Source organism: Channa argus, chromosome 16 (genome assembly GCF_033026475.1).
Source record: "Channa argus isolate prfri chromosome 16, Channa argus male v1.0, whole genome shotgun sequence".
In the NCBI taxonomy this organism is placed as follows: domain Eukaryota; kingdom Metazoa; phylum Chordata; class Actinopteri; order Anabantiformes; family Channidae; genus Channa; species Channa argus.
In genome coordinates this window covers 7687540-7714505 of record NC_090212.1, presented here as the reverse complement: position 1 = coordinate 7714505, position 26966 = coordinate 7687540, and the positions used below count along the sequence as shown (strand labels likewise).

The 26966-nt window shown below is 41.2% G+C and overlaps 2 protein-coding genes across 4 annotated transcripts; both read left to right on the top strand.

Annotated features, from left to right (window-relative positions):
* Window positions 1–11: 11 nt before the first annotated feature.
* On the top strand, window positions 12–6236 carry erich1 (glutamate rich 1). The gene is made up of 6 exons (XM_067479851.1): window positions 12–340; window positions 857–997; window positions 1173–1277; window positions 3389–3781; window positions 4440–4634; window positions 5997–6236. The coding sequence occupies exons 1-6, from the start codon at window positions 322–324 to the stop codon at window positions 6095–6097; spliced, it is 954 nt and encodes a 317-aa protein (XP_067335952.1). The 5' UTR covers window positions 12–321; the 3' UTR covers window positions 6098–6236.
* Window positions 6237–14606: 8370 nt separating this feature from the next.
* On the top strand, window positions 14607–26966 carry si:ch211-195o20.7 (cytospin-A). Of its 3 annotated transcripts, none has more exons than XM_067480083.1 (12): window positions 14607–14842; window positions 15393–15521; window positions 17122–17664; window positions 18008–18060; window positions 24056–24600; window positions 24944–25040; window positions 25132–25198; window positions 25394–25457; window positions 25749–25845; window positions 26166–26282; window positions 26371–26430; window positions 26557–26966. In XM_067480083.1, exons 2-12 carry the CDS (start codon window positions 15482–15484, stop codon window positions 26644–26646), a joined length of 1773 nt encoding a protein of 590 aa, XP_067336184.1. In that variant the 5' UTR covers window positions 14607–14842; window positions 15393–15481; the 3' UTR covers window positions 26647–26966. The 3 variants fall into 3 exon arrangements, with proteins under 3 accessions (XP_067336184.1, XP_067336185.1, XP_067336183.1); XM_067480084.1 differs by having other exon boundaries at window positions 17122–17748; window positions 25394–25438; XM_067480082.1 differs by having other exon boundaries at window positions 14608–14842; window positions 17122–17748.

The following is a 26966-nucleotide window of genomic DNA, read 5'->3' as shown; positions in this document are numbered from 1 at the left end:
GGTAGCTGGTGGAGTAACTGGTAACTGGCGACGTCGGCAAAATTGCTGCACTTTATAGCTAGCGTAGTTTACTTGCTTTTAGGAAGTTCTGGTTAGTTCTTAACATTACATTTACACTTGCAAAACGTTGTAGTTTCACCCGCACATGTGATGTAGAGACCTCGCCGCTATGAAGCTATTCTATTTAAAAGCGAGCGTAGTGGCTAGCTAACTCAGCTAACGTTAGCTTAGTAGCAAATTAGCTATAACCTAGCTTCCTAGCTATCTGCACAATTCACGTTTGCTTCTTTTTTCCGTCTGTTGTCAACACGATCTGTCAATATGGCACATAGGAAAGAAGGTGAGCATTATCATGGTCGCCCTCAGCATTAGAACATTTGTACAAAAACTCTGGTTGTGTTTGCTATCAGCTAACGTAGCTAGATCGGCTAAGTCTCGCGTGAGGTAAGTTAGTCCCCTGGTTGTAAACAAACGCACGTGCTCCACTGTCAAATTGGTTGTACCGTCTGAATCTTCTTATCGTGCTCCGATTACTTTACTCAACACCAAGTCATAAGTCTATGTCAGAAGCAGGTTACGCTGACCAGGCCCTGTAAAAAAAAACTTCGTGCAGACCTCTGCAGTAGCGAGGCGTCTTGATGATATGTGTAGATGTTACTGGTAAAATAGCATTTCTTTAACGTCGTATTTCATTCTGAAGTTGATAACTTGCTCTGAAAATGAAGCCTAGGCAAGACATTGGATTGGATTGTCAAGCTTGCAGAGTTTAGAAAGGAGTTTAGAAGCTCCAGTGTCTTGCAATGCCATGGTGTCACATTATAGTGTTTTGTTCTGCCCTTTGTTTTATGTCTCTTAGTATTTCAATCAAAAGTACTCCAGAAGCTTTACCCTGCAGTTCCCATACAGGGGAAGGAACCTAGTCCACCACGCACTGTGGATGCCCTAGCCAAGAAGACCTATGTGAAAAGAAATGCCTGTCAAGAAAACTCTGCTGGTGGTAAGATCTGAATTCATAAAACGTTTTGTTAGCAAAAGTGGGGGAAATATTTCCCTCAGTTTAATTTTCATTTGTCTAAATACACATATTACCCCCAAAACAGATTTGCTGCCACTGTTCTGCTTTTAACATTGAGGTTCATTGTCTTCCTTTGCTTATGTCGTGTCTGTTTCAGGGGGTGCAGCACAGACACAGAGTGCAGCTTATCCCAGCATGCGGATATACACAGTCCTACCTCCTCCTGCAGGTTACATGACACACAGTGCCAAGGACTCAGCTGGTAAGTCCACCACAGTGCACTGTAAAGTTAGAAGAGAACTATGGCATGCGGTAGCGCAGGGTTTGCCCTCTGTAGTATGGCGTGTCTGTAGTTGCTGTCAGATTAGTGGTAATGTCAGACAGTGGTAATCAATTGTATTTTTGAATTGAAGAAAGCTGAAATGCAGTGCAGATGGTGTTTGAGCCATGAGTGATTGTGTTTGAACTTTGATCTATATCTATTAAATGTGTTGTTTGTCAGAACTTGTATATCTTTGCTAGGAGATATTTTTTGTTTGCAACTTTGGGGCTAATTGGGAGCTGATGTTGATGCCAAGTTAAAATATTCTCGACCTGTAATGAGTAGAGTTGGCTGGCAGTTTGATTCAGGGATAAGTCACACTCCTGGCAGTTCACATGCATCTTTTAAACACACTTTATTTTTTTCTGCACTTTCTCCTGTCATTAACTGCTAGACTGATGAGGCCATAATAAGAGTTCTGGCTCATTACACACATCTTTGTACTCATCGTCTTCCCAAATGACGACTTCCATCCACCTGATGAGCTTCCACTTTACCTAAGTGAAACACAGGATAGTTGTTAGTTTAACAAATATCATTAGCATTTAAAACTTCCCATTAGAGCAAACAATGAGGTTAAGTTTGATTAATTACACAAATTCAAGGATTATTTCTAGAAGCAATTTTCTCTTTTTTGCTGCTTCTGTTTAAATTTGCTCGCTCTGCTGTAGGTTGTAGTGGGTATTTTTGGACACTGGGTAAAAGTACATTTTCTGGATCAAAAACAAGTGCACCATTGTCTCTAAGCTTCCATAACAAGAAATTATATTTTCCTCCCTGTTATTAGTGTGTGTTTCTCAGTGCCCTGGCACCTACTGTGAGACAGATGTGGCTTTTTATGAAGTGCATTTAGTTTTGGATGAGGTCTCCTTTTTACTATGCTGAGCAACGAACTGATGCAAGATATTTTGCTTCATTTAGGGTCTGCCACCAAGGGGAAATCAAAAAATCACCATAAATATTGCATACTTGTACCTGATAAAACTCAGTGAACTACCCAGACGGTAACAAGAACACATGAGGATCAAAATGACACGGTGTTCTCTTCACCTTTTGCTAAACTGATGGTCAAACCTGTTTGTCATTACTCTTATTCATGTTAGGCAAATTAAGCTATTCTCGTCTATGCACTCCCACTTTCTCATCTGCATTATGCCCTGACTGCTCGCCCTTCTGCTGCTCACTTTTAAGAATGGGTCACTGAGAATTTGATGGAGCTAATTGCTTTGAACTCTTATCGCAAGCCAGCTTTGACAAGGTTGAGAGGGAGCACTTCAGTTAAAAACAGCTCTAGTCTAACTTAATGGTAAATAAATGTAAAAAAAATGAAACTGTAATGGTAATACCTAATAATAAACTGCATCAAACAATAGCAAAGCTACAACAGAACTGCTACAGCCCAAATGTTGATTACTATAAGGTGGGCGGAATGTGGTAATTTTGTGTGTATGTATGCACCTGAATCCTGAGCATTAAATCCCTTTTTATTTCATCTTCCATCGGATGCAAAAAAAATTATAGGCGGTATTGCAGAATTCCACCTTAAATCAGAATTAATTGTACATATTCATTACAGAATAAATTAAAAGACTGAATAGAGAATTTTGGCTGCTGTTCTGTAAGGCACCACAGTGTACTCATTCTATTGTACTTTGGTTGACCACCCGTGATCCCAAGTTTGTTCCATTCAGCAGGTTTGTTTTAAATGAGACCACACCAGCTGATTTTGCTGATGAGAATGCAATCAGTGAACAAGATGGGGTGTGCAATTTGTGGAATCAGCTGCTGTAATGATTGGCTAGAAGAAAACCTGCAGTCTCTTAGCCCTCAGTGGCACATTAATGCACATGTTACTGGAACTTGAACCGCTGTTCCCTGCTTTTAACTTATCTTTTAAGAATCTTTTTGGCCTTTTCCACACTGTTGGTGACTCACTTCAGTTTGTTCCATTAACAATGTGAACACAAGAAGTACACGTGTATATGGAGACTGTATGGGATTTATTTCTACACTTTTTTTATGTTAAAACTTTTCCGTCTTATTGCCCACAGAGGATAGTGTTCATGAGAGTGATGAAGAACTAAACCAAGAAAAAGAGAAAGAAGAAAACAAAAGAAAAAAAAGAAGACGGAAAAGGAAGCCAACTCTTAGTCAGGACTCTGGGCAAGATGGAGCAGCTCCGATGTGTGACTCCACTACAGGTCAGAGTCACGCACCTGTAGTTGAGGGGGGAGAGCGTATTAGCAGGAACAAGAAGAGAAAGCTAAAGAAAAAAAGGCACAAAGAGAAGCTGCTCTCCATGGGTCTGATGTCCCGAGCCTCTGCCCTGGAGTTCACGTTCCAAAAAGATGAGGAGACAGAGGAAGAGGAGGAGGATAATGAGAGGAGAGCTACTGAGGTGTCAGATTTCCTCAGGACAACACTAGACATCTGTATGTCAGATTGTAAGTACTGAGCAGAGAACAAGATTCTTCTGCTCTTTGCACTAAACCTTCAGTCACTGCTAACGCTGGAGTAGTGCTTCTGTATTACTGATTTTCAAAATGAACTCCCTGCCATATAGAAAGTTTGTTTTAGATTCATTTGGGATGTAATCATGAACCAAACTGTTGCTACTCATAGATGTATTTCACAAACATTTACGTAGTTATATTTTGCCAGGCGCCGAAAATATGTGTCTAAAATGTATTCCACTTCTTCTCCTTCTACCAAGTCTGTGCTTTTTTGAAACACGATGTTGCAGAGTCAGTATAAGCTGAACACAAAAGTGGTTACAAACATGTCAGCAATTGGATGAAAGTGTAACAGCTTTAATTACAGTGCTATTAGACTATACTAAGTGAAGAAACTAAAGTGCATAAACACTATCTATATCTGCAGCCTGGAGATCATCTGCAATAACTTTAATAGAGCTATTTTAAGGGAAGCCAAATCAAATAGGTCGCTATATATGGAAAAAAGCATTGATAACAAATGTGACTAATGAGACTGTCCATTGTGTAAATGTAAAAACGTACTAGGAATTGTCATAGCAGTTAATTAGCTGCTGTTTTTAAATTGCCTTGTTCTTAAATGAATCAAAATTTTTCTGTGCTCCCGCAGCCTCTGTGCATGGAGACAAGCTTCCTTTCCTCACAAGGAACGTGGATGACCTTCTGAGACGTATATCCAGTGGATATAAGCCAAACTCTGTCCTGAAGCTGCTCTACAGTCTAAAGACCTTTGTTCAGCAGAAAGATACAGACAAACTGGAAAAGGCACTGAAGGAGCTCTACAACAACTCGTTTATGTCTGCAGGTCAGTCCCAACATCAGAAAGTTGAACTTTTCAAGTAGACCCAGAGTTTATAGAATGAGAAATAGTGAGAACCTTGTGTTAAAGGCTGCTACATGTTTATTACATGCATACATGTCTGTCTCTGTCCAGTCTGGTCTGCACTTGCAAGATTAATCCCCAGACACTGCTTTGACCTGTCCCTGCAGGTTCATTCTTGCCTTTGTCTGTCGGTGCTTGCCTTTCATTCTCATTGTTCGTTGTGCTGATCTTAAGTGTTCGTCTGTGTATACTGTACCTGCCTGTACTTGCCTTCATCAGCCTTTACCTGTACATACCTGCATTTTACCTCCATGTTACAGTCACACACACAGGTGACCTCCAGCATGAGTTAGCCAACATGTTTAAGCTTGTTCATCTTGCCTTAACTCTGTCAACAGCCAAAACATCTCTTGCATCCCCAGACACGTTTTGACCTGTGAGTGTGTTTGTGAATCTGCGTGGTTCGCTGGCTTGCTGCATAATAGGATCAGCAGGGACTTTTCTGCTGTCACACGCACCTGTGTTTGTGTGTGAGAACGAAAGTGGGGTAGGCTAGCCAGGAGATTCGGGCCACTGCCATATCGGTGTCCACAAAGTGACACTTGTCTCTGCCCGTCCCTGTAGCCAAGACAGCTACGCGTAAAAAGCAGTTTGTTATCTTTGTGTTTGTTTTCTTAACCGCCCACCCAATAAAAACCTGTCAGGTGTTGTATGAGTCATTCTTCAATTCAGTGCTTCTTACCAGAGAGCACATATTATTAAGACAGAAAAATACCTGTCTAACTCATAGAATTCTTGTCAACTAATTTATTTTTTATTTATTCTAAAAAAACATTTTTTCCACTTAACTTTTCTTTAGTATGTTAAGAATTCTTGCTGTATTTATTGCACATTTATTAATCACTGCACAGTATTGCTTTTAATTAATATTCACTATATCCATGTGCTTTAAAACTCCTTCAAGCGAGTTTAGTCAAGCTCTCCTCACTCTGTCTGACGCAGGTTTCCTTTCATCAGTTTTCCCTTCACTTCCTCTCATGAATGACAGTGGCGTAACTGTTTCCCATTCTATTGTCCACTTTATGTTTGTCTGTACTAAAGCTAATTATGACTTTAAAAAAAATAAAAGCAAGATTCTGTCTCTTGAAGGATATACATTTTAGGTTGAATGTGTACATACAGAGAAGGTAGGAAGTATAGTTGCACAATGGCAGAAGATTTTGCTTTAATATGCTGAAAACACACGTTTCTTTGTTGAAAACAGTGGCTGTTCCTCTGGTATTGTGTTGTTAGCCCAGTCTTGGCTGTAACTGAAAGATTTCTCTCTGTTTCTTTGTGTTTTAGAAGAAACCACTGCAGTCAGTTCACTGTTCCAATACTGGATCACAGACATTTTTCCCATGCAGGAAGACAAGACCACAGGACTTTCTACAACACACTCATGAGTCACACTGAAACAGATGCTGCTAAGGGATTGTTTCTGCCAGTCGCTTTTGAAGTGTTCTTCCTATATGCTGCAATTTAAAGTATTGAGCATGATGCTATTAAATAGATATATAGATTAATAAATATTTTTATTAAATATGTTGTCTTTTGATCTATGCCTTTGTCAATCCATTTTTCTATTATATTAACCGCTTATCGTGTTCAGGGTTGTGAGAGTGCTGGAGCCCATCCGAGCTATCACTTGGTGAGGGACACACTGGACAGGTTGCCAGTCTATCAGGGCCAACACAGAGAGTCAACCATTTATGCCCAGATTCACACCTACGGGCAATTAACCAATTAAGCTAACATGCATGTCTTTGAACTGTGGGGCTGTGAGGTGGCAGTGCTGACCACTATCCATTTTTGTGAACTATATTGCAGAAGAAAGAAACAAAGCCAGTTGATCCTGAGCTGAACAAATCCTTCCACCCACCACTGGGAAACTTGAAGATCTCATTATCGATCGAGCGTTTACTAACCTCCGTGTTTGCTGCAGTTGTTCTTATAGTTCAAATTAGTTAATATGTAATTTCCATTTACATCACATTTGTCCTCCTCATCTTACCCCTAATTGCCAGAGAAGCAAATGTCAGCTCCTCTGGAGCCTCACTATTGTTTGCAGAAGTTATGACATTTATACCCAGACAGTTAACCTAATAGCTCCTCAGTACACTCCCCACATATCTAGTTCTGACCATTCTGCTATTCAATGAGCCTTTTTAAAATTTGCAGTTCATAATAATGGATTTTTCTGACACTAATGGTGTCTCAGCAGGTATTCATTGTGGGACTATATGGCTACTAACCAACTACAGCAGTTCCATAACATCTTTCATATAACTACGTATGGCGTTATTTAGCTGTATGGCAAATATAATAATAACACAATAGATTGTGGATGCGCCTTGAAAACTAGTACAAGGCAGGGACTCACTGGCTTAACCTTTGGAATTAACATACCTGTCTACACCTCAGGTAATCTATTCTAATACTGTTGCTCATAACTCAGTGCCAGGAATGAGTTCAAGAGGGCAGAGAATTAGTCTGGCCTGGCAGTGCCATTGTGATGACCTGAGTAAGCACTGTCCACCATTTAGCAGCTCCACGAGGACTGTTGTGGCTTCAGACCTGGGATGCATCAGTAGAGAGCAGCAGGTTATTATATGTGAGCAGTGTATTATTAAAGTGATGAACGGCTAACAAGAGGGGCTGCCATCTGTGGCCTCTATTCATGGATGGACACACTTGATCTATGTCTGATGGAAGTTCGTTGGCTCATTCAGCAGACATTAGCTAGATGAGGAAATAAGGGCATAAACCACATTGCCTGTCATGCTAAGAGTGTAGTATCTTAGTAAATGCATACTTTTCTTTTGTACTACTTTAAATGCTGAGTGCTATCTTTTTGTGCATAGAGCCCAGTAATCTTCAGAGTGGCATCATAACTTTGCAGCAATATTGCCAGAAACTGAGATTATTTGTTGATGCATGCATTGAGTGGCAGAACTGGGACCTATTACCAGAGATGAGAAGAAGGTCATTGTTGGCTGCTCTCACTGGAGAGAGTTTGTCTCCTCCACTGAGAGGCATTATCAGCACAGATACCTCATTATAGGAACTCACTTTGAGTTGAGAACCCTGAGGTCAGGAAGGATATTAAAGCTTAAAGAAATTTGCTGACATGGCTGGAGAAGCTCTTCTTAACACCAACAGAATAATATCCAAATAAACCCACTTGCCAGATTCCGATTAGCTCTGTGTTTCTGACTTAAATTAACTTGGCCCTCTGGCGGCTAAACAGCTGAGGTCAGAAATCATTTGTACTTGATGCTATTTTTATTCTAATGAACTTTACCTGAATAAGTAACAAGTTCTCCTTCGTTATTTTGCTTTTTCACTTCTCTTTGTTCTGATGCCATACTTCCTTTAAAAGAGGTAAATATGTGCATCACAATTCTTAAAATGTTCCTAACAGAGTTTAAGATGCTGAAAATGACGATGCATAGTGTAAGCTACTCCCAAAACGTGCACTTTTTTTTGTCCTTTCGGCATATCATGTTGATTTGGCACAGAGACACTTTGACATATAGCTGGGATGGGGGATCGAACCACTGACCCTGTGGTCCATGGACGACTGCCTTACCAGCTGAGCTACAGCCACTCCCACAATGTATATAGGACAAAGCTTTGCATCCAGTAACTCAACATTTTCTATTCATTTTGCATTTGAATTATAGTAATTTCATCAACAAAATTCAGATGTATTCATCCAACATGTCTCCACTTCCACCTTAATAGTGAAGTTTAATCTCTACACCATTCAGCCATTCTATTTAGACTTGTTTGTCCCTGTGTGCCAGCTTCTGTAATCCCATTAGAATCACCACCTGCAGATTGCCTGTCCGGTAAAGACAGGAAGGGCACATTATAAGGGCTGATCAGACTGCCCTGCAACAGCCCAGGTTGAAGAGTCCACACATACACCTGGACAGACCCACTGTCAGTGGGTTTCCTGTCCTGGGTGCCCAGGGATAGGTGTCTGTAAAAGAGAGTCAAGTGTTTTCTGGCACTTAACTCAATCCTTATCCATCGGGAAGACTAGTGTGGGAGTGTTAAAAATGTTTTTTAGGATCCCAAGACTGACTCCAGGCTACATCAGGTTGCTGCAGGTGAGAGTGAGCAGTTACTTAGATTTAAAGGTATCGATTGTTCAGTCTGTTTAAATATTCATAAAATAGAGTGACACTGATTAGAATATTTAAATGCTAACTTGTTCCAAAGTTGCTGAGGATTTTTAGTTGTGAATATCAAAATATTTTCATGTGATGTAATTTTTACTCTCAGATGTACAGTAACACTAAAGCTGTCTATACTACTGGGTATCAGCAACATAAAATGTTGAGCCATTTAAAGTTGCCTGCAGTGGATTGCACTTTATTGCAATGTATCTGCACCAGGCAGCTTGCTTTGATTTAAGACCCTTCAAACAAAGAGGCACAAAACCCTTTTAATGTCTTGGATTTGAATTCTAGACTGCACAGTTCTTGCAATCCGCTTGTCTTTACTGGTCTTTGAGGACTAAAAGAAAGTGGCAGTTAAAACAAGTTTGAGAGTTCTGAGAACAGCCACTAATGTAATGAAGTGTTTTTAAGGTGCTGGTTTTATTGGTGCGTACAGAGATTTATAGATAGAAACATGCAGTAGCATGCAGCAAGATGCTTTCACTAATTTTTATGCAGCCGTTCTGCACCATTGTGTTCAGTCAGGCATCTCAACAGATTTAGTTGTGACAGGATGATGAAAAACAATATATACAAACCATCCTTGCTACCGTTTCAGTAATTGTAGGGTGCATTTTGTTTTACCTCATAAAACACAATCATGATTTTTTTTTTTTTTGTGGTAGTTACCACAAACAATGGAATAATCCAAGCCTATGACAGTCCATTGCATTGTAAATGGAAATGGGAACTGAGTGAGTGAACCTCAGGATTGGCTTCTTAACTGCCCGTGACACAGCTCCATTTGAAACCCTGAAGTTGCTACTATTTGCTCCTCTGTGCTCTTTATAATTGTTAAGGGCCCATGGAGGAAATGGCCCATGTCACAAAATAGACAGGCTTTTTGTTTTTCAAAAGAGACTGTGATTTGCTAAATGAGAGAAGATGGGTTTTTAATCTCTTGGGAATTGGTGGGTGATGTTATTGGAGCAGGGGCTGAGGTGAGCATATTGTAGCTCACTCATTTAATGCAGTTTGAAGAAATGGCTACACATGCGGCCACGTGGTCCTAACCAGAACTAAAATACTCTTCTATCCATATATATACGCACATGGTGATCATTGTTTGCCAGGACGCTGTGTTCAGAACTGCTTTCGTAGTCTGTTGCTGTTTATTTGTCTTTCATCCTCTCATATATTAAAAACAAAAAACAAAAAAACAAATATCACATCACATTATCACGTTTCACTCTCCACTGTCCTCCTTTCAGACCCAGGCCTACCACAATGTGTCCGTGGTGCCTCCAGCTGAGAAGACCATGCCTGGTATGGCTATGCTGCTGGGGGCCGTGGGCATAGGGATGTGTGGCTACAGCTCCAGGCAGTTGGCTCTCAACCACCGGCCCTCTGCCCGAGTGCTGCAGTGGGCTGGCACATACACTGACGCCAGCACAGTGGGCACAGTAGTCCACAGGACCTCCCTCCTGGATGTAACTCGCCGGGCTGGTGCCTGCCAGGAGATCCCACCTCCCTCCTTTGTGGGCGAGAAACTTCCTTTAAAATAACCTGTGATATTAGATTGGATCTAGGTTGGCAAACAGTATAGGTTTAGTTCTAGCTACCACACTTATGCATGTCTAAGATTGTAGCTATGCTGGCCCATTGCACAAATGTGGCCCATGTGCTCTCTGAAGATATGCCAGTGTGACTATCTGTCTGAACCTGTACGTTGGCAGGAAGTTGGAAGTGATAACATGTAGTTATATGGAATGCTCTAAGTAGTGTAACACACATAAAAATAGATTCAGTTGTACTGGAATGTACCAATTAGTGACTAATATTAGAGTCAATGCACTGAGAGGGCAATAAGCAATATGAATGACCGGATGAGTGCGTAATGAGGCCGGAGCTGCCCAAAGACTGAATGTGGTTTGAATGAGCTAACATGTTTCATTTGGAGACATTATGCCTCTTTTGAGGCCTAGGCCTAAAAAAGAACTGGCATTTGGCAGTGCCCCTCTGTACACAGATGGTTGGCAACCCTCTCTCTCTGTGCCCCTCCCACCCTTCCCCAGGCAGACAGCCATGGGAAAGTGCTTGAGCTCCCCATCTCCGCCCATGACTTCAATTGATTTCCTCTCAGGAGGAGCAGGTGCTATCCATCAAGAAGCAGTGGCATTTGCTGGCGTGGTCTGGCATCAGCTGTCATTCAGGAAAGTTCGTTTCTGAGTTTGGTCATTGTGGTGAAAGAATAGCAGTCACAGGGCAACTTTGTGTAAAGAAAAAACATGTTCAGGTCATTTGATATCAAGATCTTAGTCATGTAAACACTTGGACAAATAAACTTGTCGGATTAGGAATCCTTATTTACCGGGAGGAGACAGGTGTGGGTGGCAGGCAGACAAGGTATATGGTGATTCCTCTGGGAAAAGCCTGTGTTCTCAGTGGGGATTAACCGAGGTGGAAAATCATTCTTGACACACACACACACGCACTAACCTACTGTAATCTGGTATTAGAGAGTCGAGAGGAACTAGTAAGAGGTAAACAGTTCCTGTGCATCCCATCTTTGTACCATTCCCCCTGCGGTGTCCACCATTTGGTCCACTGTCATACCTGGATTTATAGATTATGGAACTGGTGTTGCCGTTTGTGTTTACACCAAAAATATGGCAGTAAGAAAGGACTTGGCGAGACACTGAGCATGGTTGAGAGTGCGTGCTGTGCCTTATGGAAAGCACAGGGTCATATTGTCTTTATATTTGTATTATATTTACTGCTTACTAAGTAATAAAAAGGAGATTTTAATTTCTCCACAAAGTAGAGGAAGGACAATAGTGTTCTGAAAAGATGTGAAAAAGAAGTATGGTGAGATATTTTCAGTCTTTCATCACGTAGAGGTCAGCCAGACCTTGTAATACATTTTTATCATTGCTTGAAGAGCCATCCTTGTCTGTTTGCCAAATTGTACCAGCACCTAGTTTTTAGAGCACCGTTGGTCACCCCTCAGAATGCTAGTGCAGTAGGTCACCCACAAAATGGTTGTAATCCACTCAGCAGAGGGGGCTAATGGCTCCAGCTGGCATCAGACACTAAATAATTGATCACCTTACTCTGGACAGAGACTGACACCCATAAACAATTTTATAATGGGGTTGTGATGGTCTCAAAACAACAGAATACTCTGTGTGTTTGGTACGCCTGAGGGGAAAACACGGCGGAAATTGGTGCATTTCTAAAAACTTTGCTCATGGGAACAGAATTAGGATTTCATACGCTGGCACTAAACTGCATTTTATAGGCATCGCACTCCCATGAATGTGAAATCAGTGTGCAGGGACTGGAGGTTGTGCATTGCACCTGGCTGATTTTGATGGATTCTCTCTATACTGCAGTGGTGCACGGTGAGCATGGGGCACTGTGGAAACCTATTGATCTCAATCAGTGAGTGGGGGAGGGCTCATCTTCTCACTGCAGCAAACTTCTAATTTCACTCAGCAGTGTATAGTTGCTGAAGGAGGGACTGCCAAGTCAGTGCATTGATTAAATAAATATCTAAAACACATGTTGGAATAAATACAGGGAATGTTTGAAAGCACAGTGGTCGTCTGTTAACTGCATCAAAAATCAGTGCTTATCCATTTCAGTCTGTGAGGGTCTACAAGTTTGAATATTGCTGTGCCCATTAGGAGAGATTAGTCTAGTAAGTAATATATATTTAATATTTAATGAAAAGATGTTGGAAAAAATTTACTGTATTAAATAAAAGCATCTGGCAAACATGCTGCTCTACTGTTGCACTTTAGTCACACCTGTGGCTCAGAGCGTTTTTGTACGGTGTTGCACAATGAAGATGACATTTTTGTGCAAAGAAATAAATATGTATTTAGTTAAAGTGAAATTTATGATTTTACGCTGTCTTTCTCAAATAGATGCTGGTTTCACAAGTTTATAAGTGTTAATTTTTTCATGTGTAGATGTCAGAATTCAGATACTCTGAATTAGGTAATAAGAAAGTTAATAATAACATAAGAACGTAGTTCATATTTAATATTCACATTCACATTCACAAAGCTATATAGTCACACTTTGTTGGGATCATCTTGTTGAGTTTCTAAATTGCCATCTGGACCTAAAAGGAATATTAAATTCCCAGCCTACATGCACTACTTTACGACAAATGTAGAACTAGATATTTTCAAGGTGTGGTGTGTAAGATTTTGTAGACTGTAGCATGAAAGAGCCTACACTGTCCGATGCCACATCATCAAGCACAACTGCATCGAAGAGCAATATGCCATGACACTGATTATTCTCTTTCATAATTATGTTTATCTTGAGCGGGGCTATAGCATCACCAAATACAAGCTGCTACTAAACTTAAAATGAGAAATTTCTTCTCTAGTCCTGCTTTGCAGTATGTCTATTTTAGGATATTGTAGAAACTAGTATTTATAGAATTTTAAGCCCCCCCAAAAAGCAACAAATGTTTACTGGTGATAATACAAATATAATTGATAATTGCATGGAATATATTTAATAATATTAATTAAACTTGGAACTTGCTGAATCTCACCTCTATGTTGCAGTTTGAGGCAATAGTAAACCATTGGTGCACATACAGGAAATAGACATGATACAAACATTACATTTTGTTTTACATTTTGTCTCCACACCGGAGGCCTGCAAAGTACTTGTCATTGTCAGAACTATAACTAAATGTTTATTCATATTTTTGTTTGATCAAACATCCTTTCAATGTAGCTGCCTAAAATCAAAGGATGGCATGAGCTATTTATTAGAGTAGGATGCAAAAATAATTTCCAAAAGCAAATGGAGATGTGGGTTAATACAAATGTACCATTTCATTCATAAGTAATATGAAATACCTCACAACATTCACCGTTTTTAAACGCAAGGCAGGACCATTATGGAGATAAGGTATAGTCACTTTTAATCCTGTGTGATGCTTCAATTTTTTCACAATATCTTAAAGGACATCTTGAATTTGCTTCTTTTAGTTCTAGTTTGGGTAAAATATCTACTTCTACCTGAAGAATTCCTCCAGATGACATCACTTGAAGAAACTCTCAGTTCTGATTATGTCATCTTGTTGCTCACACTATGCAGTTTGTAATCATGGTCAACCTGCTTTTCCACTGCTCCTGTCGATGACGTCATCTGAACTCATAATGATGAAAAACTCACCTGGAGGAGTTTTTCAGCTAGAAGCAGACAAATATTTTAATATAGGAAAGTTAGAGGGAAGTTTAAAATCACATAGAAAGCTGAAAATACTGTACATGCAATTTGTAGTGTTTTTTTCTTCCTTTTTTTAGATTGCCATCTTTTTTATTATTTATTTGACACAATAATAAGACATTTTAATTGCAAGTATACTACTTCAGTACAGATGTTGTTTTGTTAAAATTCATCTTTTTGATGGTGGTTTCAAACACGGAAATGAAGGGTTAAAATAAAAGGTATTCATTAAAGGCTGGTAGAAAACCAGTGGGAAATAGACAATTTCAGCCTGGGACTGTGTTCTCTGGCACATCAGATCAGTAGTTTATCAGCCTGGGAGAGTCCGCTTCATGAAAAGACCAGAGATAAACGGAGAGGGGGCAGTTTCTCCCAGAGGCAACAGGTTTTTCCTAATACAGCCCCACTGTGCCCTCCTGTGGACACATCCAGTGCTTATCCATGTGATCAGTCATTCTCCAAAGTTTTTTTTTTTTTTTTTTTATTATTGCTATTTATTGTTTGGCTATGCGGATTTGAAGCAGTCTACTTGTCAAGCTATTTCCAGGTGTGAAATTTCTCGTGATTGAACTTTGCAGACAGGAAACACAATGGGATTCGTGTAGCAGCCATCCCCCTCTGTCTACCTAATGAAGACCCACTGGGGCAGTAAGCAGCGCCGGAGGAAGCAACGCGTGAAGAGTAGAGTTCAGCGCAGTGCGGCATTTGTTTGTTTAAAAGGTTTGTATCCAAGTTTTCATTAACATTCGTAGTAATTGTTTTAGGTTTTAACAAAGTGGACGAAACTGTATGGAACTTTTCTAATCGTGTATTCAAACTCTTGGATACATTAATTCCGCCATCTGCGTAAGCCTCCAGGTTTGGTGGTTTCAGAACGAATTGTTATGTTCTCGTCAAAATATTATCAAAGACATGTTGTCGAAGTGGACAGGTTTTGTCTTTTCGATGGCGAAGAGTGAACTGCTTCTCTGTTTGTTGGGTGGAATTCGTCCTGTGTACAGTTAATACTCATTCAGAAGCTTTTAAAGATGACATGCCAACAGCTCCGTGTGATTCTGTTGATGGCCTCATGTCTGGGCTGATTTTCCTACCATTCAAATGAGTCCTAGGAGCTTCCTTTGCATTCTGCAGTTTACCATAGGGATCGAGTCAAGGAGCAGCCACCGACATATTTCTCTGCTGGGTAACAGGGCAAAAGTGCATGACTTCATCCTGTCATTTCCTTGGATGCCTTGTGATGGTGTGTGTTGGGTTGTTTGGGTGTGTGTAGGTCACGGTGCCAGTTTGGTCCGGACTGAGTGAAAGAGCAGCACGCACCTGCAGGGCCGCCATCAGTGGCCCAAACCCACTTACTGCACAATGGGCAACTTTTCCAGCAAGGACAACCATGGACCCACAGGTAGGTCAATACACGTAAGACTGTAGTTAAGGTCTCTGTTCTGCTTAATTGGATTAATTAATTCTTTTGAATATAATGTCTCTGCCTTCAGAAACTGGTCCAAAATTCTTTTCACTGCACACCCTGCGTGGTTGGGTGTGTGTGTTTTTTGGGTGTGAGCCCTGTGTTGTAATATTGAGAACAAAGCCAGCATACCTCAAGGCTCTGATTCTGATGGTAGTAAGTAGACCGAAAAGGCAGAGAGACACTAGAGTAGATTGCCTGAAAAGGGAGGCTGGATGAAGGGTAATCAGGAAACTGAAAGCAGCAAAAGGAGAAGCAAGGGAAATTGTGTGTGTGTGTGTGTGTGTGTGTGTGTGTGCGCGCTGAGTGGCAGGAGGGATCTTGGCAGGCTTCCTGTGTGTTGCTCAGTGAGTGGTCATTTTCCTCGCGTCTCTGTGTGATTCGTTCTGGCCCCGCCGGGCCAGCTGTGATGAATCGACAGAATTCCCCGGCTCAGTACAAGGGCAGCGGATTAATCATAGGAAGGCTAATGCTATCTGACACACACACACACACACACTCACACTCACATGCACATGCACACTCCCTCATTCAGTCAATCTGCCACCCATGGTTGGACAAGCATATTAGGGCTTGGAATGAAGAAATAAAAGGCAGGGGTGGCATGAGAAAGTTATTAGACAATCTTGTCATTCTTCGCCAGTGATTTGGCTTTACAGCAGGTGGTGCATAACTCTGCAAATGTTTGACTGCTGCTCTTACATCACTTAAGAAAAAAAAAACATTCATTTTGCCTGCAGCAAGGCTTTTGTCCAAACAAGGCAACGGAGGAATGAGAAGGAGACACAAAGGCCGGTGGTTCCCATAGCTTCCTAACTCAGCACTGGTGGCATCTTGTGATGGGCAGTGAATGGTGAGCCATGAAGTAAAAATCACTGGTGTTTTTGTTATTGTCTAGTTTGGAAGATTATTTGTGGCCCACTGCTGCAAATTCTTCTGTGTAGGGAAACCATTTGTCCTCTGTCTATGTGTGTGTTCCTGAATTTGGAGAATGGACATTGTAGCAACAGTGTGGATGAGCAGTCAGTGGAGGAATGTCTCCACTGACTGAAACGCATCATCTTCAGGGGCACGACGTGGATGTTTTCTGACCATTGAGGGCCTTGTTGTTCTGGTCACAACACTGAATGGTGTCTTTTAGTGTCACCATGCCAGACTAGTGCACATTAGACTCACCATGACTCTATTACTCTTTGTGTCTTTTGAATTCCTCTTCCACTGAAAAGACAATTTATTGATATTTCATTTGGATGATTTGCACCCAATGTGTGTGCAGAATTTGACACTAGAAAGCTGTTTTCATTTTCATCTGCTAAATGGGGAATATTGCTCTGTGCTCACCTGACACCTCACTGTAAGACAAGCATTGAAAGCCAATCACTGCCCAGTATGAATCGTACACAAGTCTGAGTTAAATGCTTTAAACATCTGGTGCAAACTGAATGTAATGATAAAGTGTGTGTGAGAACTTGTATCCAGCATGTCAGTAGGGTGTCTTTTTCTGTATTTAACCTGTCTGTTTACTTTTTTACTCTAGGGTCCCATGGGGAGAGTTTCCACACTCCTCCTGCTTCTCCACAGAATGATGGACCTGTTTTCTTGCCAGGTGTCCAACAGCTTCCTCATCATACCTTGCCTCAACCTTCCCACACAGCCCAAGGTAGAGCCCAAGGTGCATCCCCACCCCCCGTCCCAGCCATTACATCTATTGGGAAGAAATCACAGCCGAGCATCACCCCGACCACCCCCAGCACTTCCATTCCCACTTCTGATTGTAGGTCTCAATCAACAGTCAGTTCAAACAGTACCACCGTGGGCACTGGAGTTGTGCAAAGCAAACCAGCAGCTGCTGTGGTTAAAGGACAACCAGCATTGGGGAGGAATGGGGGTCCTCCAACCTCTACCCCAAAGACTCCAGTTTCCCAGGGGAAGACTGTGGCCGCTAGCCCCACAAAGTGCCCCTCTACTCTGTGTAGCGCCTCACCTGTGGTGGGCAGCTCTTCAGGGCCGAACTGGAGAGAAAGGGACAGTGGTCTGTGTCAGTCTTTACTGCCAGGTCATGAAGCCGGGGACAATCATGGTGAGGAATTGGAGAAGCTACTGGAGGAGTGTAGGACAACACTGGGTATCACTTTCAGTCAGGATGGGGCCATAAACACAACAGGCAAGAGTAACATTAGTTTTCACAGTACTGATTTTTCAGTTTAAAATAATCGATTCACATTTTCCTATAAATTCCTTAAATACTCCAGATAAATAATTTTCAGGTTTCGAAAAGGTATTTGTACGCCTCAAGATTTCTCTTCATTTTCTCTCTCACATTTCCTCATTTTGAGAAGGGGGGGGGGGGGGATAATATTTTCCTTGACATGTTGTTTTACATGAATGTAAAGTCTTCTAATATTTCCACATCCTTCCCTCAGAGATACTGAAGCATTTACTGACAGAAGTGAAAAATCTAAGGAGTACTTTACAGGTGAGACGTGCTACACACTTCCCAGCACAACATCTGTTAGCAGCTGTACTGTATCCAGGCTCACCATGCCTGGCCAGTTTTGATTTGTTTTCTAGGATAAAGCAGTATGCACAGAACTGCATTAGGAGTGATACCCTGTATAACACAGTTTCCAGTGTGTAGCAAATGCTTATGGAATTAAGAGTCTGCATCTAATGTAAACTGCATTCAGTAGCATGACCAGCTAACGAGCTTAGAATCCCTGGTGAATTACTGTATATAAAGCTGTGTTCACAGTTGGTCACACACTGTGATATTACTATACCCTCTGTGTAAAAGCCAGTCCTCAGTGCCATTATATCCATCCCTTTCCTTGCTATCCCCTTGGATCCAATGATGATATTCCTCCTCTTTTACACTTTGTTCTTTATTGGCCAACCCTTGAGTCCCAGATTTCATTGCATGCTGGGCATGTTAACGCTGGGTTAACATGATTCCAGCTGCTCTATACTGTACCTGTGTGGCACACGAGGTTAAAGTGTTAATGGCAGCTTCTTCCATTTGGTTGGGGTAGATTAGACGTTTCCTTAGTGATGTGTTTAGCTGGTCTTTGACCTGCTTTTCCTGACTCCTTATGGACCGGTGGCCCAAATGAATTTGTTCATACAGGACTTGTTCATGATGCATACTGATTACATGGCCTAGCAAGCACAGTTGTCTTATAGCGAGCACTGTAGAATGTGTCACCACACGTGATCCTCGATACACCCCATGGACATTCTATAGAAGCACACCGGCAGCCTTACAGTATGTGGCGGCTGTGTGTGGCCCTGGTTTCCCAGCCTTATAGACAGCAGCTTTGCTGTTCATTTGGAGTTATTTATCATATCCATTAGTCTAAATGTGGCAAAAACGTGGTTGGTTCTCATCCTAAAAGCCTTTTCTTTTGTAAAGCTAAAGGCAAAACTTTTTGAAAATGTAGACAAGAAAGCATTGTGTTAGATGAAAGCCTTGCATTACAAGAATAGAGGTAGTGAAGATGCTTTTTTTTTTTTTTGGCCTGAGACCTTGCTTTAGTCCCAGTCTTTTAACACAATAGAGTATCATACATACCCATTAAGTGTACATTATATTTAGGAACCCTTTCACAGGGTTGTCTTTTTAAAACAAGTTAGAAACATTAGTAGTGAACTGGAAACAAAGTTGTCAATGAAGTCATGAACAAGAGCATGCTGCAGCAGATTGTTTTTTTCTTTCCACTCTCCAGAAATGAGAAGCATACTTTTGTCACCTCTTATCTGGAATGAATGAGTACTTGTTTCAGAAATTACTAACAATTCAAGTAATAATAACAAAATACGTTTGACAAATGTAGCTAAGAGGAATTGGGTTTGGCAAATAGACAATTTGAGACCACGTTGATGGACAAACTCTCTCAGCCTTCTAAAGAATGTTAGTTATTGTTCATGTTGAAGTTTACATTGATTTTCCAATTAATTGTACATTTTCCCATCTAGTTTTGTGTCCAAACATGAAAATAGGTTTTTTGCCAAGTAGATAAGTATAGACGTGTAAACAGGAAGTCACACTCGATACTAGATAAATCAGAGTGGTGACCTTTTCGTCGTGGTGATAACAAAATAACACACCCAGTCCCCCCACCATCAGAGCAGGCCCCTTATGCTGCCCTTTGGGAGCTCCAGCACTGCTAATGAAGTTCTTCCTGCCTTATGTTTGTCCTGAGAAGACCGAAATAGGAAAATAGTTACACCTTCTCTCCTCTTTTTTTTTTCTTGCAGCTTATAGTTGTTCAGAGGTCACCAAACACTGAATGGTGGATCTTATTGAAAAAAAAAACATAATTTTTCAATATTAGTGGGCCACATATTGGTTTCATAGTTATGGATTTAAAAAGAGAGGGTGAAGATTCCACTGTACAAATACATTTGGTTGCATCCATAACTAGGGCCCAAATGCAATCTTGAAAAAAACCAAGCACAATAAGAATAAAAATCTGCAAGCATTCCACAGTGCTCGGGCGTTCCACTCTCCTATGAAGATGGTGATATTCTGTGGTAATTTCCTGTCAGCCGTTCGTTCCGATTCCTGACCCTCCCTTGTGAGGACTATAGTCAGAGGCTCCCAGTTTCCTCTAGATCTGTCACCGATTACAAAAGCTGGAGTGTGACCTACAGTATTTCTCCCTCAACCCCATCTCTTCTCTTTCTCCTCTTTTCTTTATTCTGTCACGGTCCTCACTTGTTATCCAATTATTTTGCCTGGTGTTTTAATTATTTAAATTGTTTTAAATTTCAAACGGGTAATAATTTGTCGCACATATACTGAATTTCCCATGGTGTCAGCCTTCTTCACTGCTTGATATACAATCGCTGTTTCCTTCCCCTCTCTACTGTTTTGGGGCCTGTGTGTGGGGCCTAGTAATATAAGCATTGCACAGGCCAGTGAAACCTCAGACAGACTGTGGTATAGTACTGAGGGGTAGCCATGTATTAGAAATCAGTGCAATCCAACACTTTGTTTACATGGTCCCTCAGTTGGGCAATATAAGCTAGCAAAGCTCAACTTTTTAAACTCTCTCGGTCTGCTCTGCTGTCCTGGGAGCCTTTTTGTGGAGAGCCGAAGAAGGGGAGTGCACTGCGGAGGATGGGGTTAACATTCGGCTGTTCAGGAGACAAAACTTGTTTTGTTTTGTGCTCTGTGATGAGGTGGTGATTGTGGTGGTGGGGGCTTCAGCTTGCAATGACTGTTTGGCTGTGTGTGTCTGCTGCTTGTGAGAAAGAAAATGCTCTCAGACATCTAGGATACATTGAATATCTTTCTAAACACAATTGGTTTTAGCCTCCCCTCTCTTCCCCTCCCTCCTGTGCTGTGCCTCTGCCTTTCCTTCATTCTCTCACTCTTTCTCCATCAGAGCTGACTGCTCCTCCCTGTGCACAAGAACTCAAAACAATTGGCCTCCAACTTTTGCTGCAATACTCCTCTCATTCTTCCCTTCCTTTCCCTGTCTTCTCCTCCTCCTATCTCTATCATGCTTACTGCCCTCCTAGTATGTCCTTCCACTTCCATCCATCTTCAGTTCTGACCTCCAACTCAATCAAGCGAGTTTTCTTTAATTCTGGCCTCCTGTTTTTACTTTTTTGTTTTTTTGTGTAATTTAAGCAGCCATTATTCTTTCAGTCACATCCTTCCAGCTAAGCTTCTCCTGTGAACCTAGACATCTGTCTTCTTTCCCACCTTACCAAATGCTTCTGTCTGTTTTTGTCCATTCAACTGTCATAATTGATTTCCAATGTACTGTAGTTAAACTGAATTCTGAAAGAAATGATTATCCAGTGCATAGTGAAATACTAAGGCTGTTATCCAATGCACCATCTGTCTATGCTTATGTACACCACCAGTCTTCAGTTGTCCTAAGCAACAAAAAGGAATCAAACACTACATTCATGACTGGGTAGTTGGTGTGTGGGTGGATCGTCCGATTTGTGCTCCCTCCTTGAGGTTTAGTCGCTCTCAAGGCCCAGCTCTGGAATCAGTTCCCGGTGAACACTGCTGGAGATTTTGAGGAATGATTTCCAGTTTCCCTCTGCTCCTCTTTTCTCCTTGTTAGGCTGCTGCAACAAACCAGACTAAGAGATAAAGCCCTGTATCTGGAGGACACAAAGGCTCCCATTCACATATACTGTAGAATGAGGATTAAGTGTTTATCCACACTGTTGAATTTGCTCTGTAGAGTAAATGGCAGTGATTTTGGACACTTTTCTTTGATGTTTATGGACATTTAAATATGTGACTTCTATAGGCTTTCCCAAGTCATTTTCACACTATCACACTATGTCTGTACAGCATATGTCACTGTCACATAGGTAATGAAAATACACATGCCCATCACATACTGTGTAAAGCTGGAGAGAGAAGCCATTACAAAATTTAGATATTTCCCCAAGTATGTGTTAGAAAGTCTGGGTGTGGAGGTGATCTAGGGACAGATGAACACACACACACTCACACACAGAGTACACAATCTCCAAGTGTGTGGGCCCTTTCCAGTATTTGTGAGCTAATCAAATGTGTGTCAAGAATATAAATAAAAAGTGTGCGCATGTGTGAGCCTCTAAACTGGATACCACATCTGGTCTTGCAGTGGGGCACTAGGTCAGGTCATGCGGGACTGAACAAGTGTGTGCGTATGTCTCAAGACTGACAGTCCACACCCTTATCTCAGTGTGAACTGAGGAGCGCCCCTTCCTGTTTCCTTAGGGAGACATGCTCCAGTTGGTCTGCTCACATTCAGATAACACAGACTCTGAAGGCAAGAGCCTTCAAGTCCAAGTCAGTGTTTTACTATTATTTAATGTGGGAATTCTCCAAACATGGACCACTATCCAGTTGACACGTGTTGCCAGAGTGTGCACCAACTTACCCTGAATGTGTGGACCTGTGTGAGAAAACTTAACAATGTGGTTTGGTGGTGAGGCAAAAAAATGAGGGATGTGTATGTGTGTGAGAAATATGATATGTGTGTGCATCCACTGTAATCAGGTCCAGCTGTGGTCTTGAGTCACTGGTCAGATGAGGGAGCGACTTGGCTCATATGTCGTCTCCTCCTCCACATCTCCGTCCATTCTTCATCTAATTACTGACCTTCCCAACTCCCCCACTCCTCAGCACTTCCTCATATCACTGTGGCTAAGATTACTATAAAAGTGGGTGATTTCACCCACTTTTATTATCTGTCCTCTTTTCTTTTCTTTTTTTTTTTTTTTTAACACATTCCTGCTTACCATGAGTGCTTACCTTTTTTTTATGCTGAGGTATCATTTACCTTTTGGCTTCATTGGTTATGAATGCGTCCTTTGATGTCTGGTGCAGTGTTTGTGCAGGTCTGAGGCAATGAGACTTTTAGAGAATAAAAACTGCTAGCTTTCTACCTCCGTCTCTTACCCTCATGTGAGACACACTCAGTTTCAGGCAAAGTTTCTTATCTAACCGCTGCAGCTAATGGTTTCTGCTTACATTGACTGGCCATGTGTTGTTGTGTGCAACACAGAAAACTGTTTCACAATAAATCCTTGGCAAAACTCCCAAATGTTGCTTAAATCTTCCTCTTTTTTTTTTCTGCGCATGTCCAAACTTGTTAGGAATACCTGTTACTGTAAAAATGGAGTACATGTGGTCTTTTTGTTTTTAGGTGATATGCATAAAGCACTATGAGCAAAACCTTTTTTGGCTCACAGTTCAGTAATTCCTAAGTAGAGGGGCCAGCTCCATTCCTCTGCTTTTTGAGGCTTGCCGCTCAGTTCAGCTCCAGTTGATGAGACCCAAATGGATATTTGATTGTTCATTTAATCATAGTCATTGTCTGCTGCTGGGTTCAGTTATGTTTGCTTTTGGCAGTCAGATCAAATTAGGGTTTAACAATGCCAGTTTGAGTCCTTTCTGCTTTTATATGAAGGTAATACAGCAGCATGACATACCTGTTTACACTGGGATGAAAACATATGCAGCATATATTGAAGTACTATTGAGCCTAAGTTGTAATTTTTTTTTCAGTCTTAATATGTTAATTTAGCATAGTAAATATAATTCACATCATAAGGGTAGCGTTGTCTTTGTGAAGTTTCACATGTTGCAACCCCACTAAGCTGTCAGATGGACACCATCAGAAGTGTCTGTGCCATTACTGTACTGTGCACAATTATTTAAAGCTTTTCTAGGTTTAATATTAGTAATTTGGACTGTTTGGGTTTTGTGCCATACAAACTGTTCTTGGGTGCCCAAAATATGGTCAACAAATTTTCATTTTATTTTATACACATGAGTTCAAATGTATTCTGCTGCCTGAATTGGTAGAATTCTAAGCACACATTAAAATAAGATATGTAGCATCTGCCTTATCATTATATGTAAAGACGAATCGGGCTCTAAATACATATCAAGTTTACTTTCATCTAAAGTATCAATTTTCCTTGCATAAATAACCTTGTTACTTTTCCAGACGGAGCGGGATGAATGGCTGCAGTTCCAGGCTGACCTACAGGTGGCAGTGTCAGTTGCAGACCGCCTGAGAGCTGAGGCTGAAGAAGAACTTGCAGCTCTCCGAACGGCCCACAAGAACCTTGAGAGGGAACTTGTCGTTTCCCAGCAGAGGCAGAAGGAAGCTGATGCACAGCTGGTAACCCTGAGAGGGGAGTTGAGTGAGAGCAGGCAGAGACTGGTTACTCTCACCAATGCACAAGGCAAATCTGACGGCCAGGCTCCATGTCAGGAGATGGAGAGGCCCAACAGAGACTCAGCGAACAACTCTGACAGCAAAGAAGTGATCCGCAGAGGAAGGGAGAGGGCGGTGTGCAGATTAGGAAGAGAAGAGCCTGAAAGTAGGAGCCAAAATGAAGTGTCACAGAATGTTGTCAGCGAGGAGGCAAGAACAGACTGTAAGAGCGTGACTAAACGTTACCTGAGAAATGTGACCTATGAGGATAGGAGTGGAGATGAGGTGCAATCCAGTGAGACACTAAAGACTGTGGCAACAGAGAGGTCGAGGTGAGAAACAGTTTGACCTTGGGTTTAATAACAAATAACAGTTTTGCAGCACATTTCCGAAGCATCCTTTCACCAGGTGGACTGTTCGGACAGTCAAATACAAAACAGAGCCGCTTTTCTTTCTTCAACATTTTTGTCTTTGACAAAGTATGCAAAAGTGCATAACAGTTTCCAAATTTTGTCAGAGCCAGGATTGTTGTTTCTCTTGAATGCGTTGCTCCCAATCCACAGGCCTCCACATGGCCACTTGAACAGTTTAATTTATAGCTTGAGTGGAGTGCAAAGGCTCTCCCAGGAAAAAAATGTGATCCAAGTCATAACTATGTATTGTGTAATGTTACAGAAGCCTGTCAAGATTACCTGCTTCCTCAGACTCTCTCACTGTTCAGAATGGAATCTCCCCGACGGATACTCCAACAACAGTTGGATCCGCAAGCAAGGTGAGATAAATGGGGTACAAAGTGTTTGGTGGGTAACCAACTGTGCATTTAATAGTTTGTATCAAATTTCAATTAATCTTTTGTTTTTTAGAATTTGGGGCAAATACAAGGTCGGAGAAGTCTGGATAGGCTAGACAGCAAGTCAAGTATTGATACAGGTGTGTTTGTGCATGTGTGAACAAAATACTTCTGTGCACACTGTCACTGTGTTTTTGTTTAGCATCAACCTCTGTAGCTCCTCCCAACTCTAGGAAGCATATTAGAATCTTTGAGATCATTGTTTTGCCCATTGTTTTGTGTTGTATAACATGACTTACTGTTAGATAATTCAGTGTTGTTGCTTGTCTTTGCAGGGAAACGTGAAGAGTCTTTAAACAAGTACAACGTTGCTCTGCTCAGTGAGTTGCCTCCCACCAAGTGAGCCTCCACACACACACACTTGCGCACACAAAACAATTGTGTCCAACCAAGAGACCAACCTATTTACTACTTATGTCAATTTAATTAGTTGTTTTGACCCAAGAACATTTGCTTGCTGAACTCATAGAGCTTAATACTTTATAGGCAATACAACATATCTTTTATTAAAATCCACATGTTAATTAAATTTTCTTTTCAATAACTCTGGGGACCTTTTTGTAACCACACAGGGATAATTTCTATGGTGTTAATTGAGGCCATCAGCAGTTTGTGTCTCGTTTTTGTCAGGTCCCAGGATGGGTTCAACCTGCTGCTGCGTCGCCATGGAGGCTCCAAGAGAAACTCGCTGCTGCGCTGGTGTCAAAGCCAAACCCAAGGCTACAAGGTGATCATGAACATGTTAATGGGTTTCTGAACTTAATGACATTTTCATCGTGAGCCCAAAGTTCTCAAAGAAGTGTATTTTTTATTTTGTAGTACAATTTGAATTTGTGTCCATTTAATATTGACAGTATAGTGCATTACATGGATCATATACATTAGTTAAAATACAGTAAGTTTAATTAATGCTTTATTGACTGTCTTGAGTAATGTCTTAAGTGTATCGTGGTTATTAAATGTTATGCCTTGATTTTAAACCATTGTACATTGTCCAATTAGATCTCATAGCACTGAAACCCTTCTGTTCCTCTTTATGGTTTTCAGAACATTGACATCACCAACTTCAGCAGCAGCTGGGCTGATGGTCTCGCATTCTGTGCTGTCTACCACAGCTACCTCCCCTCACACATCCCTTATAGCACTCTTACCCCAGAGAACAAAGTAGGAACTGTGTCTTTTGACTGTCTAATGCATAGGACAGAGTGATTTATGGTTTTCAGCTTATTGAGATATTTTTGGTTGTTTGTAGAGGGAGAATCTCAGTCTGGCATTCAAAACAGGGGAGGCTGTAGGGATCGTTCAAACGCTGGTAAGCCTCAGTGTCTTAACAAATTCAATATATCATTTCACAGGTAAACCTCCACTCAGAGACTAGATTTTGTTTGTGTTGGCGCTCCTAAATTAGAATTTATTTATTTATTTATTTTTTGGACAGACACTTGAGGAGATGTTAAGAGCAGGAGGTCCTGACTGGCAACGGGTCCTGAGCTACGTGGAGAGCATGTATCGCCACTTTGAAATGTGACTGCTGGAGGCGTGGAAAGGCAATACTGTGGTGGAAATCCTTCAGACTCATCGAATGAAATGACAGAAGTTGAGTTATTTATAATGATGGCTCGCTGAATACTATGCTTTATCTTTGTTGGGTGATTGGAAAATTGAGCTGATGTTCCTCTATTGCAAAAAATGGCATCCAAAGGTACAGAGAAGTTGTAAATGTTTGACTGAATGATATGTTGCTTTATGTTAAAGTGCATGATGTCTTGAAAAAAAACAATGGTGGCACAAAGCTTCTACATTTAAAGAGCATAAGCAACATTACATGCTCTGCTGATTTCCATTAAT

What these genes read in the sequence shown, in the direction of transcription:
- erich1 (XM_067479851.1), top strand. An exon ending in TCAAGAAAACTCTGCTGGTG is followed by an intron (nt 998 to 1,172) that starts GTAAGATCTGAA and finishes TGTCTGTTTCAG; the next exon opens with GGGGTGCAGCACAGACACAG. An exon ending in CAACTCGTTTATGTCTGCAG is followed by an intron (nt 4,635 to 5,996) that starts GTCAGTCCCAAC and finishes TTTGTGTTTTAG; the next exon opens with AAGAAACCACTGCAGTCAGT.
- si:ch211-195o20.7 (XM_067480082.1), top strand. Translation starts at nt 15,482, where the DNA reads ATGGGCAACTTTTCCAGCAAGGACAACCATGGACCCACAG. An exon ending in CAAGTCAAGTATTGATACAG is followed by an intron (nt 25,199 to 25,393) that starts GTGTGTTTGTGC and finishes TTGTCTTTGCAG; the next exon opens with GGAAACGTGAAGAGTCTTTA. An exon ending in GCCAAACCCAAGGCTACAAG is followed by an intron (nt 25,846 to 26,165) that starts GTGATCATGAAC and finishes TATGGTTTTCAG; the next exon opens with AACATTGACATCACCAACTT.